This window comes from Ischnura elegans, assembly GCF_921293095.1.
Source record: "Ischnura elegans chromosome 13 unlocalized genomic scaffold, ioIscEleg1.1 SUPER_13_unloc_1, whole genome shotgun sequence".
NCBI lineage: Eukaryota > Metazoa > Arthropoda > Insecta > Odonata > Coenagrionidae > Ischnura > Ischnura elegans.
In genome coordinates, this window is record NW_025791657.1 from 14847502 (window position 1) to 14864468 (window position 16967).

The 16967-nt window shown below is 37.8% G+C and overlaps 1 protein-coding gene across 2 annotated transcripts in view; it reads right to left on the reverse strand.

Annotated features, from left to right (window-relative positions):
* Positions 1-1207: 1207 nt before the first annotated feature.
* The window catches only part of LOC124172180 (zinc finger protein 271-like), a 33681-nt gene continuing 17921 nt past the window's right edge, over positions 1208-16967 (reverse strand). For both annotated transcript variants that reach the window (XM_046551595.1, XM_046551594.1), the window contains 2 exons: positions 15266-15338; positions 1208-4052 (listed from right to left, as the gene is read on the reverse strand). In XM_046551595.1, the coding sequence (XP_046407551.1) occupies positions 1621-4052; positions 15266-15338 (2505 nt within the window). In that variant the 3' untranslated portion in view covers positions 1208-1620. The remainder of the gene's footprint in view (positions 4053-15265; positions 15339-16967) is intronic.

Consider the following 16967-nt stretch of genomic DNA (forward strand, 5'->3'; position numbering starts at 1 on the left):
CATGGGAGTAAAAATTCAGAACTGTGTGTTGGGAAAACTCAATTCAAATAAAGGTGGTTTTTTCAAAAGATGCATTTACTAAAATAAAGGCAATGTTAATTGAAAAAGCTATTGTAGTATGGATGGTTTTTCTGAATTAGGGCTACTTATTTTTGTAATTTATGTAATATTTTTAAATGTAAATGTAAGTTTTTAATGTAGGTTTCTATGTATTGCATTTGCTTTTACAGTATGACTACGACAAGACACCAATTTACTTGCAGCTGGTAGCGATCCTATGAACTTTAAATGTTATGTGTCAATAAATTATAATTATAATTACTTATTTCCCTTGACGACCAATGAATGCCATTTAATTAAACCACTGAAACAAAACACTTTGTGTTTGCAAGTGAAAGAAAGGGAGGACCTTGAGAGAGAATCTTTTCAATTTGATAGCATGAATACTGCTTCACTCCTGTGCGTGCACGAATGCGTCTGGCGAGGTTACTCTAGCGATGTCGCTATCATTTAAAGTGCGCACGCCGCCCCTTGGTGTCCCCTCCACAGACGCCGGCACATCTGGGAGCCGCCCATCGGAGTACATCGCCCACAGAAGCAGACTACTGGACCTGGCTGCAGGAGTTGGGACGGAGTCTGTAGCCAGTACTCAGTCCACTGACGCCGCCATACCACTTGATGTGCTTTGACTGCCGCCAACAAAGAGGCCATGAAAATGGCTTAATAACAGAGTTAGAACGCGTTCAAAGGAGAGCTGCCAGGGCTGTGAAGGGTCGTTACGAGTCTTGTTAGTGTAACTGACCTCTTAGATAAACTTGAATGAGAATCTCTGTTGGACCGTAGATTGAAAAATAGACAAAACCTTTTAGATAAATTCAAGAGCAATGTCTTTTCTTAAGATGTTAACCATATCTTACGGACGCCAACATACTACGAAAGATCAGATCATATAAATAAAATAAGAGATAGATTATAGGACAGTTAGATTCCGAATGTCATTTTTTCCACGATCAATAAGAGATTATAACGGCAGCGGTAGAACTCATAAATAGATTGCATGAATTTTAGTGTAGCCTACTAATCTATATAAAACTTAATGCATGTTTCTTAATTCTATTGCTATTTCTAACAGCATATATATTAGTATATTTTGTTATTATACGGGACGTTTTTTGGATGGTGTGGTGTGCATGAGGGAGTCCAAATGCATTCTGGTGATTGATCACACCCTGCAAAACACCCTAGAGGTGGCTCGCAGGGAATTATGAAGATGTAGATGAACACCAAAACCCCCGTCCGAGCTGCGGGGGAGACAAGGAGATCGCTAAGGTCCTATTCCGATCTCCAGAGAGATCAGTCCGGACTGACCCGGTCGCAGCCCCACGACAGAAGTAGCCGGGCATCCGACCTCGACTGTCCTCACCGAGGGAAGCTATGGAATTACTTTCTACCTCTGTTTAGTGATGGAAAACCAATAAAGACACCCCTGTGTGTTTAACACTTCCAACTGACGTGTTTCCTTCCAAACCCACGTTAATAACCCGACCTCACGGTGTTGCGGGAGCCGCGACACCATCTAATATGAGGGTTCTCCTCACTTACCCCACATTTTTCTTCTCCTTAAATTTTCTTTCTCTCGTGGGTGTGTGTACGCAAGTGACGGACAAGGATGACCTTTTGTGAGAAACTCTTTTCGCAATGATTGCACGAATAAGGTTTCTCTCCGCTGTGTGCGCGCATATGTATATCTAGATTTTGTTTAGTATTATAAGACTTTTCACATTGTTTGCAAGGATAAAGCTTTAATTCTGCGTGCGTGCGCATATGAAGGACAAGGCATCTCTTTTTAAAGAAAGGCTTTTCACATTCTTTGCATGAATAAAGTTTCTCATTTGTATGAGTTCGCAAGTGAAAGGCAAGGTCGGACTTCTTAAAGAAAGTCTTTTCACACTGATGGCACGAATGAGGCTTCACTCCCGTGTGCGTAAACTTATGTCTGTCTAGGTAGTTCTTCCGTGAGAAAGACTTTTCGCAATCCTTGCACGAGTAAGGTTTCTCATTTGTGTGAGTCCGCAAGTGAAGGACAAGGGTGGAGTTGTGAGTGAAAGCCTTATTACACAGATGGCATGAATAAGGCTTCACCCCTGTGTGTAAGCGCATGTGACTGACAAGGATGCTCTTTTGCGAGAAAGATTTTTCACATTCGTAGCACGAGTAAGGTTTCACTCCTCTGTGTTTTAAGTTATGTCTGGCAAGGTGGCATTTTCGTGAGAAAGACTTTTCGCATTCATTGCACGAATAGGGTTTCTCCCCGGTGTGTTTCAAGTTATGTCTGGCAAGGTTGCATTTTCGTGAGAAAGACTTCCCGCACTCATTGCATGAGTAAGGTTTCTCCTGTGCATGAGTCCACATGTGGAAGGTGAGGGCAGAAGACGCAGTGTAAGACTTCCTGCAAATGGTACATTGAAAAGGTTTCTCTCCTGCGTGTGCACGTTTATGTGCTACGAGGTTATTCTTTGAAGTATAAGATTTTTCACATTGATCGCACGAATAAGGTTTGTCTTCCTTGTGCCTATGTATGTGAGAGATGAGGTAGATTTTTTGAGAGAAAGACTTTCCACATTCATTGCATGAATATGGTTTCTCCTTTGTATGAGTCCGAATGTGACAGACAAGACGACTCTTAATAGGGAAAGATTTTCCACATTCATTGCACGAATAAGGGCCCTTCTTTGTATGAGTCCGCAAGTGACAGACAAGGTCCATCTTTTGTAAGAAAGATTTTTCACATTGATAGCATGGATAAGGCTTCACTCCTGGATGTTTAAGTTTGTGTGCTACGAGGTTTTGTTTTGAAGTATAAGACTTTTCACATTGATGGCATGAATAACGCTTGTCTGCTGTGTGTGTACCTATGTGACAGACAAGATGACCCTTCTGAGAGAAAGACTTTTCACATTGATGGCATGAATAACGCTTGTCTGATGTGTGTACACGTATGTGACGGACAAGATTACCCTTTTGAGAGAAAGACTTTTCACATTGATGGCATGAATAACGCTCGTCTGCTGCGTGTGTACGTATGTGACGGACAAGATTACCCTTCCGAGAGAAAGACTTTTCACATTGATGGCATGAATAACGCTTGTCTGATGTGTGTGCACGTATGTGACGGACAAGATTACTCTTTTGAGAGAAAGACTTTTCACATTCACTGCATGAGTAAGGCTTTCTTTCGGTGTGTGGGCTATCTGTGCACGATTTCCCGTCTGCAATGAAGGTTCTCCTCAGTTGCCTCACATTGTTTTTCTCCCTTTTTCCTCCACTGATTTCCTTAACGAGCCCATTTCCTTTTTGCCTCACCCCTTGTCTTTCACAGTTTTGCTGATTTAAACTCTTTGAGGAGGTTGGTTGAAAAGAACCAATAGTTTCTTTTCTTGAAACAAGGGTTGTGAGGGACAAATCTTTTCCAATTGACAAATTTGCATCAACATCCAAATTTCCAGCACCAACATGAGTCTTGAGGTGTTCCATGAGATCATTTTTGCCATTGAATACATCTCCACAATTGAAGCAATGATACAAATTGTCCTTAGATCTGGTACGCTTCCCAGGATTTTTGATCACGAGAGTACTTCTTTCTTTGCTTTCTCGAGTGACTGCCATAGGGCCACCATTTCCGTTTTCAGCAATTCTGAAAGACTTTACGGTGTCTGGAATATCACAACCACCTGTTTCCCCAACAATGGTCGTTGTTGTTCTATCTCCACTGATTTCAGATGCATCTCTAGGTTTCAAATGAAACTGTCCATCATCAGAAATTGAGCAAGATGTTACCTTGTCAGCCAGCAGGGCACCACATTTTTCAATGTCTTCATTCATCACCTCCCTTCCTTTCTCTGAATGGGATAACCTAGTCTTTTGTTGAAGAAGTGAAAGAGAGGCTGCGGGAGCAATACAGACTGCCCTTTGATTAATCCTTACATTTCTTTCCGCCAATAGATAACATGATGACGTTGTTTTCAAGGACACTCCGTCAGTAGCTGGGAGCTCTGGAAAAGAATTTCACAATATAAATAATTACAGTCAAACATGAAATCTATGATTAGTGGATATAATTTATAACTGCCATTTGACAAATACCAAATAAGTCACTTCAACCGATCTTCTGGTAAGATGATTTAAACATACATAAGGTCTTAGTTAATTTTTTCACAGTGGTTTCCAAAAGTTTCTTCACAAATTGAGCGGCCCTGCTCCTCAGAGAAATCGAGCAAAGGAATAAAAACTAACCTCAAGTATCTACCACAGAAAACTCTGCAATGCACTATTTCATTCACACGAATATCGTAAACTCAATTTACCAATGGAATGCATGCAAATAATGTTAATTTGAAACAAAAAAATTGTTACTAAACGCGGATAGTTCCTTGCAGTGCAAGGCTTAGAATAAACAAAGTACAAACAAAAAGGAACCGCTAGGGCCAGAAGATAATTACAGCTCATGTAAAAATCATCGCAAGATTTCGAAATCAACGAGAGAAATATAAATGTGCAATAATAGGGCTAATGATAAGCTTTTACCTTCGAGGACAACATTCATTTTCAAAAAAACTATATTCGGTACAGGTAAACAAGGACAATAATAGCAGTAGGTGAAGATCAATTTCTTTGATCAGCACCCCTCATATTGTGAAAGAAAATTTTTCTTACCAATGCCTATTGCAATATTGATTATATTCTTTCAAATATAAAAGCATGTGATATCTCATGCCTAGGTTAAAATTATTGATGAATGATTAAATCGGCCCCTTTTTAAGCCCCTTAAGATTTACCTGTTGTTCCAGAGGAAATGTCCGTATAATGATTTATATTTAATGCAATGCTTCAAAATGCATCGATATTTTGAAAAATCAATCAGTTCCAAACAATTACAAAGGATAATATTTTTTGGCCTTTAAGATGGGCTTAAAAAAATATACAGAGTGCATTTTTCTATTTTGCAAGAGCAGAATAAATATTTAGAATGCCTTCATTACATAATTCTCAGAATAATTCATTTACTCTGGACACACAACATGAGATTGATACTTTACCATTTCCTGCTGGTGCCTAAAATAGGAGAACAATTTCCGTGCTACGTGTAGCATTAGAATATTTGAAACTTTACAGTGCAAAGCTCTTTTTTGAGGTGGAGTTACCCCTGCATTTTCATCCTTCAGATTTGGATTTTCCCCCATCACTGGACTAGACCCTCTAACCCTATCATAGCACAAATCCATGGTCAACTTAATGTTTCACCAGTGTTTTTTCAAGAAATATTGCATTTGGTTTTCAATGAATTACTTTTATTAACCCTTTCGAGACGGCGGAGTTTTCGTCTTAGCATGACTGCTGTACTGAGCCCCAAGAAACTCTTCTTTCTCGTGGTATGGAGCATTTTTAGAGGACATAAGTTAAGGAGGGTCTCGCTGAACCTTTTTCGACCCCTCCACGCTGGGACTCCGCATTATCTTGGACTCCGAGAGTAGTTGTGCTCCCTCCTTTCCGGGTTTACGACCATAACTGCGGCATTGGTTCGCGGTCAACTTATGTATTGCCTATATGTAATTAGCAAATGGATAATTGTTGCTTGCACGTAAATTGCAAACTTTGATTGGCACTTCTCATTTTTTCTGAGCATTGCCAAATTTTAAGCAAAGTTTTAAGTCCAATATTAACATATTTAATGCAGCAACAATTCCCATGTTGATTTTTATACATTACTCGAGATATAAGTTAATATTTATCATAGAATTTCGTTTACAAATTGTAAACGGAGCTTAAAAGACAAACAATTCAAATCTTATTTTATTTTTAATGAGAAATGAACAAATATTTACTTCGAAACCTGACTGGATAAACAATTGCATGACTGCTGTCCCTTACTGCTAAGAGGGATTATAAAAGACGAGGGTCAGAGTACCTGCTCCCGGATACCGAGAGTAAATCCTTAACCCCGCACGGTTGGGTCCCGAGACAAAAATGGCATTAACCCGCGACCGTCCTAAAAGAAAATCTCACAAGTAAATATACGGCCGTCGTCTCCCGGGCCAGGAAAGTCCACACGTATAGTATGTGTATTGTAGGGATAAGGTTTAAGTATTACTAACACTCTTTTAAGCAATGTGGAATTTGAAACATATTTCCTGCGCTAATAAAAAGGTTTCTGAACAAAAAGTACTAAAACTATAGCTCCAGAGGTCCATTATTTTTAACCCTAAAATTTCATTCAAAAATTTACTATGCGTAGAACAAAACAAAAGATTCATTTAAAAGCATAAAAATTGTAGTATTCAACAACATATATAATCGCAAAAACCATTGACAATATAACCACTTTGTAAATGATCTTTGCGTCGAGGATGATCATAAATGAAAAGGAGGACTGCGCTTAATTGCCATCGAGCGGTCCAAAGGCCTCACTATTTCGGGCACCAGGCAGGGCCTGAATGCATCTGACAATTGCTACCTCAGTGGTCACTTCTCTTCCCTTGTGTTGGCTAGAGCAGGCCTTTGGTCAAATGCGTTGACAAATCTACAAAAGCTATACCCGGCCTTACATCTCCCACACATGAAAATACCATTCCCCTCCACCTGACATTTGGCGTGAAAGTGTTTACAGTTACTACTTATGCCATCAATATGAGACAATTGTTGTAGCCAACATCACACATGGCTTGTAAGTGACATTTTTTGGGCATATTTATTTTCAAAATTTCAGCACACTTTCTGCAAAAAGGAATAAATCCACCATTAATCCACCCAAGTCAACTATTGCAGTCCAACCTGATTTATGGGCGAACTTAGTTTTAAAATCTACTTGATTTCCTAATTTCGTCCATAGATAGAACTTGTACATAGAAAGTTTGAAGATGCTAAGTAGATAGGTACCACAGTTCTATATATTGTCCCTGATATCTCATTCAAACTCCTTGACTATACTCAGATAATTTACCCATTCCCTAAATAAATGCACACAAGTCAATATGAATTCTAATACGAGTTGGAATGTCAACTGTTACTTGGTGATTCCAACATGAGGTCATTGCAGAACAGACCAGTTATGTAGAATGTTAAAATGATGAAATCTTGTCGCGTTTGCACAATGCTTCCGCCATTTAAAAAAAAGGCTTTGCATGCAAAGCCGAACTGAAATGGTGGACTACAATTGGTAACACATCAGTAGCCTTCCCCCACACTAATTCCCATCTCCGTCCTAAGGACATCTATGCTTGTCCCATTTCACTGGCAGACCCTGTACTAAAGATTACATTCACGACAGTTTAAGCCTAGCCAGCAACCATTGTGAAGCCTGATTGATGAGCTAAGTCTGTAAGATTATCTTTTTCATTTCCTCATATTGTCATTTTACAGACCTCACATTAACCCTTTCACTGCTGTGGACGTACCTAGTACGTCCGCACGACAGACTGCGGTGGACGTACTTTTTCTTCCTCCCTACCATGCGGTCAGCACTTTTGCCGAAGCACTTCGAAGGGAGCCACTAATCCAGGACTCTTTCCTCGACGAACTCACCCACGCAAGACCGTCTCATCGGCCCTACCAGCGGGGGCCCTACCTCCGGAAAAGTGACCACTCTGACTGCAATTTGAAAATCAATCAATCAATCCGATCATCACAATATGATTGTTTTCATCGCATTCCTGACAATCAAGCAATCAAGTACGTCTTTGAACCGTGTTTCTGCGATGAAAAATAATGATTTTGTTAACTTTGATATAATGGCCATTTTCCGGTGGTCCGCAGCCACGTTTTGTTGCAAAGTTAACAAAATCGTTATTTTTTATCGCAGAGACACGGCTCAAAGACGTACTTGATTGCTTGATTGGCAGGAGTGCGATGAAAACAATCATATTGTGATGATCGGATTGATTGATTGATTTTCAAATTGCAGTCAGAGCGGTCACTTTTCCGGAGGTAGGGCCCCCGCTGGTAGGGCCGATGAGACGGTCCTGCAAGGGTGAGTTCGTCGAGGATAGGGTCGGGGATTAGTGACCCTTCGGAGGGTGTACCACACCCATCCTGGAAGTACCTGCTCCATGGGCCCAGGAGACGCATTTTAACATTTTCGCCGCATGTGAGGAGAAGGTTTCCGCAGATTGAACAGCAGTGAAAGGGTTAAAAAGCTAAAAAATGGCAAAGATTCCTGATTTACAGCTTGTCGACTAGTATTCAATTTTCAAATACATGAATATTGCCAAATAGTTTATCCAATTTCTGAAGCTACCACCATAATTAAAAATATTATTTTAATTCTGATTAAGTCGTGAATGAATTTTCATACAATTCAAAGTATTTAATATGTGAAACAATACACAAAATGCCATCTGAACATCCCAAACAAAAAAACCTAGCAGTTACAAGTTCAACTACCACCCAAATTATTCCAATTTCTCTGATCCACCGTCAATTAAGGTGATACCCTCATCTTTTTTGTACCAAATTTGATACTTTCAGCCCCAGGCCTTTGAAGAGGATATTTTTCTATAGGACCGACGTTTTTTAGCATAACTGAATGGTTCACAGGGCTCCAGCTGACATGCGCTACATTCTGATACTATTTTAAGTTCAAATGGATGTCTGTCTTCACTGGTCCACTAATATTTTAGTGTTATACTTGAATTTATCGACTTGAGAAGCTTTTATGTGAGACATGGCATTGAAAGAATTTTCAGTCACCCGCACATGATAAGTAAATTATTTTTTATTGAAGCGTTTTACTCAACATGCTGATAAATTTTATCTCATTTTTGTTCTAAAGGTTAATCTTTTAATTTTTAACTTTTTCTAGTTTTTCTGTACCATTTTGTATTTATTATCAACACTGAAAACTGACATTCTGATATTTCGGATGACATGCACGGGGGTCTTTTCTCGTAGCTAATCTGAAGGTTGGCCGCTATTATATTTTGACCAATTTTTTATACTTTAGTATGGTTTATGTAATTTTAAAATGAATTTAGTTTAATTAAACATTGGAATACAAGCATATTGTAAGTAATATTCCAAAACGATTGTTGGCCTTGGCAATAAATGAATATAAACACCCAATGGCACCTATGGAGGTGACAGATGATACAAGATTATCCTCAAATGTAATATCATAGAATGTATATGAGTGGAGAAATGGGAATCCTCTAGTTAACCTGAAATGCATTTCTTCATTCTGAAAAGGCATTGAAATGTGAAAGTCGACTGGACTTTTTCTTTATTTTTCTCAGAGAAACTGTTAAATCACATTTTCAGACAAAGTGGATACATGCTAACTATAAAAATGTTAACCTAGCTTTGGAGAAAGAAGAACTTACGGCATTCCTCAGTGATATAATATTGTTAGGCTATGCTTAATCTTTTTAATGCATAAAAGAGGTTATCTGCTTGTCTGGCCGCTTTGCATTTCCATATTGTTGTTTGGATTGCAGCCAAATTTTGTACAAAGGTGCATCCATGCTCACAAACGCTGTAGCGCTACCTACTTTTGGTTGTGCCCCATACATCCTTTGCATCGTTTTCTCATTACCGAACCTGGTGAGTGTGCTCAGCACCACCTACCACCCACACTCCACCCTCTGCCTACTCTCCCACCCTTCGATAACATCCCCATTCACTCTGCCATGTTTGAATATCTACCAGTTCCGATACTGCCTTTCCTCATGACTTCACCGTTCACAGGTATTTTGGACCACGGACATCCTTGCCGTCTTTTTAACCATGCATTTTATCAAATTGTGTTTATTCATCCGTTCATACAAATTTTCCCATCCAGAGGTTATGACCATGAATTCTTAGTTTTACGTTTCCCCTTCTCTGGGTACGATCCTTCCCGAGCAATGCCAGGTGGCATGCTAGTATCCTAATAAACATTTGTTTTGGTCCAAATATGATGTGCCTAGAAATTTATCGGAAAGCATTTGCGGTAACCGATTTGAAAGTCCTGCAATATTAACTCCTGACTGACAGCTCAGAGGTTGAAGGAAGTGACTGCCTGTTCCAAATAAGGCTATTTTGGAATATGTTTAAAACTGCTTTCCAATTTTTGGCGGCCTGGAAGAAAACTAATCGATTGCAGAGAGATTGCATACCCTATTATGGGAAGCATTATGCAAAACAATGTAACAGGGGAGGGCCTATTCATTTTGGCTTTAAAAATTGGGCCTCATGTACTAGTGCTAGATATAAGCCCACATTTCAAGTGTACAACAGTATGGATGCTCATAAACCCCAGCAATTTTGTCTATGTGGAGATGTAGTTGTATTCATAGTAAATGCTTCCAATATTCCAAAAGATACAGGATATGAGTTTTTTTATTATTACTTCACTTTAATGAAACTCATTAGGCACCTTGCTTCTCCAAACATCTGTGCTAGTAGTACAATGAAGGAGAATAGAGTACAAAATTTTTATCTCAAGATAAAGTTTGTGATGAAGACAGAACAAAGAGGTGACTATCGCTTTAAAATTTGTGATAAAACTCTACTTGTCAGGTGCAAAGATTATTGTGTCATCACCGTTGCAACAAATTACGAAAAGTTTTGCGTCAGTGCCACAAAAAGATGGTCACGAGAGAAGAAATAGCAAGATTTCTATAGCTCAGCCAACAGTTTTCTCATCTCATAGCCTAGAGATATGTAGAGTAGATCAAATTGACCAGTTTGTTGCTTCATATAGGTCCATTATAAGAGAGAATAAATTGTGTTGGCTAGTATTAGCCAATTTTTTCAATGCTGCTGTCCAAAATGTGTGGCTCCTTTATCAAAAAGTTACTGAAAATAATACTCTCTCCTTCGAAATTTTGAAGGTCACTCACCATGATTATGCGAAAAAATTTGAAAACTATCTACCCTAGGAAATCATGCTCCTCATCCCATTAACCCATCAATTAACCCGTCAAACCCGTCACTAACCCGTAACCCAGTATACTCTGTGCCCATGGGAGCCATATGGCACCCAGTGCAGTGCTGAGCCAATACTCCAGCAATGCATTTAATATGTGAATTTTAGAGTACATTTCGGTGCACATACTTAATAGAAGGTTTCCTCTATTATTTATTCAGTTTGAATTGTGTTCATTATGTTGAGCTCATATCTATGTATCATATGTATCATATTTTTTTAAAGAGAAATATGCGTGACTTAAAAAAAATTGGGTACTGACGGGTTAATTCTGTTAGATTTGATTGCCTAAACCTCAGGTCAATATTAACTGTTACTTAAAGACGTAGAGTAGAACGTAAAGGGAGACCAAAATTCATTTGTAGTAAATGAAACGTTGAACTTCATCTAAAATATTTCTACGAATATCATGTAACATTGTCAAAATATAACATCTTTCTAATTAATATGCCGTTCATCTATTTTATCTATCTATCCTCTTTTAATAGCAAATCACTCTCATGATTAATGTACCCATTTATAAAATAATTTCAGAGAAATTCCCATAGGAATGCATTACAGTAACTACTGCCACCTGTGCATGGCATCTGATACATAGGACGGGCTGTATTATTTAAAGTATTGATTACAAATATTGAACAATTGCAGAAATAAGTTACAATAAACCTTATTAACCGGAATAACTACTTTTTAATTGAATATTTAACTAAACTAACTTTATGCACTAATGGGTTAATAACAATTGGGAAAAAATTGCAAATCAACCGTTGAAAAGTTGAATGATTGTTTCTTTAAATACATTGCATGTAGATGATAAAAAATAAAAAGTCCTTGTTCTGCATATCAGTGCTTATCTACAAAATCTGAATAATGAAGTTCACAATTCCGTCATCTGTGGCAGGACTATGCAATCATGACCAGTGAAATTTGGTCTAATATGGAAGCAAAACAAGGTAAAGAAATTATATAGGGCCAAACCAAACTTATACTCGTTCATGGTATAATAGGAGCTGCAGTGCAGTAGTCCGACATATGTTGGGGATTGGTTCTGATAGTGTTAACAATTTGGATGGAACTATAGCCATGAAATCTTAACTAACAAGAATAAGAAGGCATGGTCTGGTGGCTGAATGTCATTACTCTGCAGAATTATTACTGCTGCACACAAAGCCTTATTGAAATTGAGTTTAGGGTATTTGTAGCCAAATCACTTTTATCCATGTTCCACTTCTTCCATGAATCATTGTAAGGCCACACAGATCACAGTTGCTAAGTGTAGAAAAAAGTGAATTTAATGAGGAGTGTACAAAGCTAAATTTTCCCATTACTTCAAAACTGAACCAAACCTTTGGCGGTAATTTAGACAGGTTTCTATTTCATTTTGTCTATAGACTCCACAATGGTGAACTTCCTTGATTTTTTTATTTTACAGATGGACAGAATTTTGAATACAATAAAGAGAACCAGAGGTAAATCTGAGTTTCTCTTCGCGACATATTCAATATAAATATAAGGAATTTTAAAGCACGCAAAAAACTCCCTCATCCCTCAAGCCACTGCTGAAGAAGTCTTGATGCCATCATGTGTGCGAAAACATCACACAAAGCAATTATTGTGATTGTTTATAATAGTTTCCAGCAGTAGGGTGGTTTCCTATAATTTATTGCCTAAATCGAAAGATTATTACTCCTGGAGTACGCATTTCACGCTGTTAGATTTTCAAATGACGATATCTATTGACGTCACCGTCATTATTGATTCTGTCTAATGTTGATATCTAAAATGATGATGCAAGGCTGTTATTGCTGCTACAATGCAGCCTGCTATCAGGTAGCGCTTGGCTGAAATAATTATATTTAATACCCTATCAAGTGAACAAACTTTCCGACCTTTGGCAATTTTAAAATATGATTATTAAGAGATGTTTCTCTTAGCTCTGTGCCTCATGCATGCATTGGTAATCTCAGACAATGTAAAACTTCAATCTACTCATATAGAATCTATGTCCCTGTGACATCACGTGGAGTGGCATCGCGTGGAGTGACATTTCATGGGCGCCAATCTAGCCTATTTCAAATGAGGTTAAAATTGACCATTGCCATTCGTCTACACTGGAATTTCTAAAACCAAATAATTTGTTTATTATGAATAAACTAATGGTGGGTAATGAATAGCAATCAATGCATTTCGTTTTCTTTGATGAAGGAAACCACCCTGCTGAGAGAGCCTTGATTGTGAGACATGTAGCTTATTTTCAACTTCAAGCAATATAGCTGATGATAGAGGCTTGGAAGTCCTCATATTTTGAATTATTTATAATACTAATATCTGCGTCAAGGTAAAAAATATAAAAATGGAGCAGTTAAACCAAAAGTTTTATGATGCCTAAATAACATCGTTGTAGGAGTCTGAGGCACAGCCATATTCGAGGTGGATACGTTAATTGTAAGTTGATGTTATCCACGGTATTACATTCATTTGTATAATTAAAGCAATTTTTATGTTTTATAATGTCCACTATGCTATTATATGCAATAACTTCATGCATTTATTTGTTGGTACCTGAAAATTCCTCATTCAGGACTGTCATTGCTTGTATTATAAGGTGAATTGCAGCCAATGCAGCTTTTGCTCACTGCTTGGAGATTTCTACGAAATTTCTGTGCCAAAATAGTGTTATTTTCAGCATGATGACTCCCATTAATCTACTACTAATAATCTCATTGCCACTGATTGTAACACACGAAGTTTGACATGGTTGTGGTGAATTTTCAGCATTTTCAGCAGGAGGAGAATCTAACCACCATACGATGAATAGGATACCTTCTACACTAATGCGGTGTTATCAAACTCAACAGCACAGCTTGTAAGCTTACAAATGTTATTCTCCAATATTACAAGTTCTTTTACATCTTCATTTTCTGCCAATGTATAGCAATAATTTTTCATAACAAATTCCATGAGGGTCGTGGCATCAACTTTTAATGTCCTAAAAAAAGGCAGCTCTCCTAACACTCCCAGCCACACGCCTTTTAGGTGACTTGCGGTGTAGTATGTAGATGTAGATGAATTTTAGGTGTACCATTCAAACGAGCGGCAATGTAATCATCAACTTTTTTTTAAAGCTGATTCATATGAAACAAAAAGCTTATACTTCATCATCCCCATGTCGCATTTTTAATATCCCAAGTAATAATTATGGCACAAAAGCAATAGGAAAACTTACCAAGAATAACAGCACATACACAATTAGTGGCCACTTCCTTAGCAGCTAGTGATTTGTGGCAAGTAGTGATTAGTGGCTAAATCCTCCCTCAAAATAATGTTCACAGCATGCACTCAGTGTATTTCCCGACTCCCAACGGCATACTAGGCACATATGACATCACATTTCGCTTCAGCAGAGCTCAGGTATCTATACGCAGTGGTCGGTTCAGACAAATTTTTCTCGACGTTGAAGTCAATGTTTTTATTTCTTTTGATGACGAATGAAGAATCTTTTGGTATTTTTGCAAGTAAAATTATCCATTATACCTGTTATAAATAGTTTCTATATTAATCAACAACCCATGCAAGCTCCACATTGACACGGAAACTGGAAGTTCACGTTTGGTTTTCTTTAAAGGTGATTTATTGGCAAAAAATTTCTATTAACCAGCCTCAGATACAAAAATATTATATAAAGTAAGGTGGAATACTCATATGAATGCATACGACTGCAAATTTTGCTTCATTACACTGAAACATAGATAAAATTTTACTAGCCATTTGCTGACCTCGTTAAATTCTATGACATAACTATTGACGTAAACTTAAGAAAGCATAGATAAATAACATAGCCAGATGCTACATCCCTCACAAGGTAAGTGTCCAAAATTAGGTTTCATAATTCAATCAAATTTTATTGTGTTATAGTCAACTGGGAGCTTTCCACGACAGCACCCATATATGGTTATATAACCAAAAGTTTAAACTAAAACCACAGGTAAACATTTACACGTCAAAAGTATTCTCATATAAGTGCCACTCTGCAAAGTCTGAATGAGTGGTTTAAGTGCCTGGTTGTAACGCCATGGATCTGGGGTTGAGCCACACATAAACATATAATTTTCAGTGAAATTTAAGGAAATATTGATGAATAGCAGGATTTGGTAAAATAGGAAGCAGAAAGAAAGCATAAAAAATTTCATGCATTTGCAAAATTTGAACAAATTCTGAGTTCCTGTTTTTGGACATTGCCCTTGTCTAAATAAGTTTCAACAAGTCTACCACGTGAAGATTAATTTTCAAGCACTTCAGAGGACTCACCCGCCACCTCTGTCAAAGACTCATTGGCGATAGTCCCATTCAGAATTGGCTCCCCATTCTCCATAACTGTAGGCTGAAAGTAAGCATCAAAATATGAATGGATAAGGAATTGGAACTATTGTTGCAGGTAATTAAACACAAGTGATTTTTTAACCACATTAAATCATATTTTCCCCCTTTACAAGAAGTAAAGCAATAATCATAATAAATATAAATAAATGTATTCTCTATCGATGAATTTTAAGAATTTAAGGAAATCTGATTTGACATTCATTGAAAACAATAAAACAACAGCAGAAATGTAATCCAATTGAGTCTGTGGTCTATACCCATAACATTCCATAGCATGCCTTATTTCTTGATTTCTATGCTGAATTAGATATGTTTATCCTATGAATTGAAAACTGTTGAGAAATTGGGTAGGTCTTGATTTACCTTGCCACACACAGAACTCATTGACTATGTATCGATACTATTTTATGAAGTTTTATTGTAGCGGATGTTTACAGGAGAAAAGAAGTTTTTCAAAATTATCCGCATAAAGTTTGGCTAGGAAGGGGGACAAAGGTGACCCCATGGCAAGGCCTACTTAGTGTTTGTAGTGCTTGCTGTTGAAGAAAAATCTGTTTTGATTTGTGCTCAATTGAAGGCGTTCACTCTGTTCACTAAACACTGGGCGAGGTGTACCCAACTTGGTGAGAGTAATTTCTGCCAAATGCACCTTTCATGCCTTCTTCCTTGGGATACTCAAGAAAAGATTCACTACATCGAATGAAACTGAAACGCACCTAAGTTGTATCACTGGTAGTAAGAGCAGGCTTGCAAGTTGAAATGAGACTCCCACACCATATTTAGGAATACTCCTCACCTTGATAATGTTATGCTGTAACGATGCCATTGTCAGTCACAATACGTCACCATGTGGAAAGAGCAAAGTTTTTCTTTTCCTTCAACTCCCACAGTAAAGGATTTCCTCCAAGTTATGCCCATCATTATTAATTCTATTAATATTACACTTGATTGAATTCAATAAAATTAAAAATATGATTTATGGGTCCCAAGATATTACTCGGGGAAAAATAGTCAATTACAACACATGCATGCAGCAACAAAAAAGTTAATCAACTTAAAACTCATTAAGGCAAAATAACTTGAACCACACAAAAAAGTTTAATTTTATATTTGAACTTGTGTTTTGGAGGAGTATTGACGCTCAAAAACAAAAGTTTCTTTACATTTGAGGCCATATGAAAGTCTCTCCTGTTGTAAATTGCTGTGTAATTGCAGAACATGAGTACGTCTTCACCATGTCAAGATAGTTGTTCATGCACTGGAGCAATGGTAATGATCTTGTCCAAATTATTCTTTAAGTATATGCAGAAGATGAAGATATATGAAAACAGGCACAAATCATGAGAATTTAAAGTATATCGGGACTAGCCGCGGTGATAACTTTTACATGAGTCACCTGCAATGCACAATCGTGCGAAAGTTCCACAGAGAAAAAATCATTTGCCTTGACCGGGCAACATCTTGTCCGGTCGTGTCCAAAAATATCCACAGGGAAGAATGACGCCTCGGTAGCTTAACTGGCTAAAGCACTCGACCGGAAATCGGGAGATTTGGGTTCGAATCCCGGTCAAGGCGAATGATTTTTTTCTCTGTGGAACTTTCACACGAAAGCATGAGACTTTGAATCGTT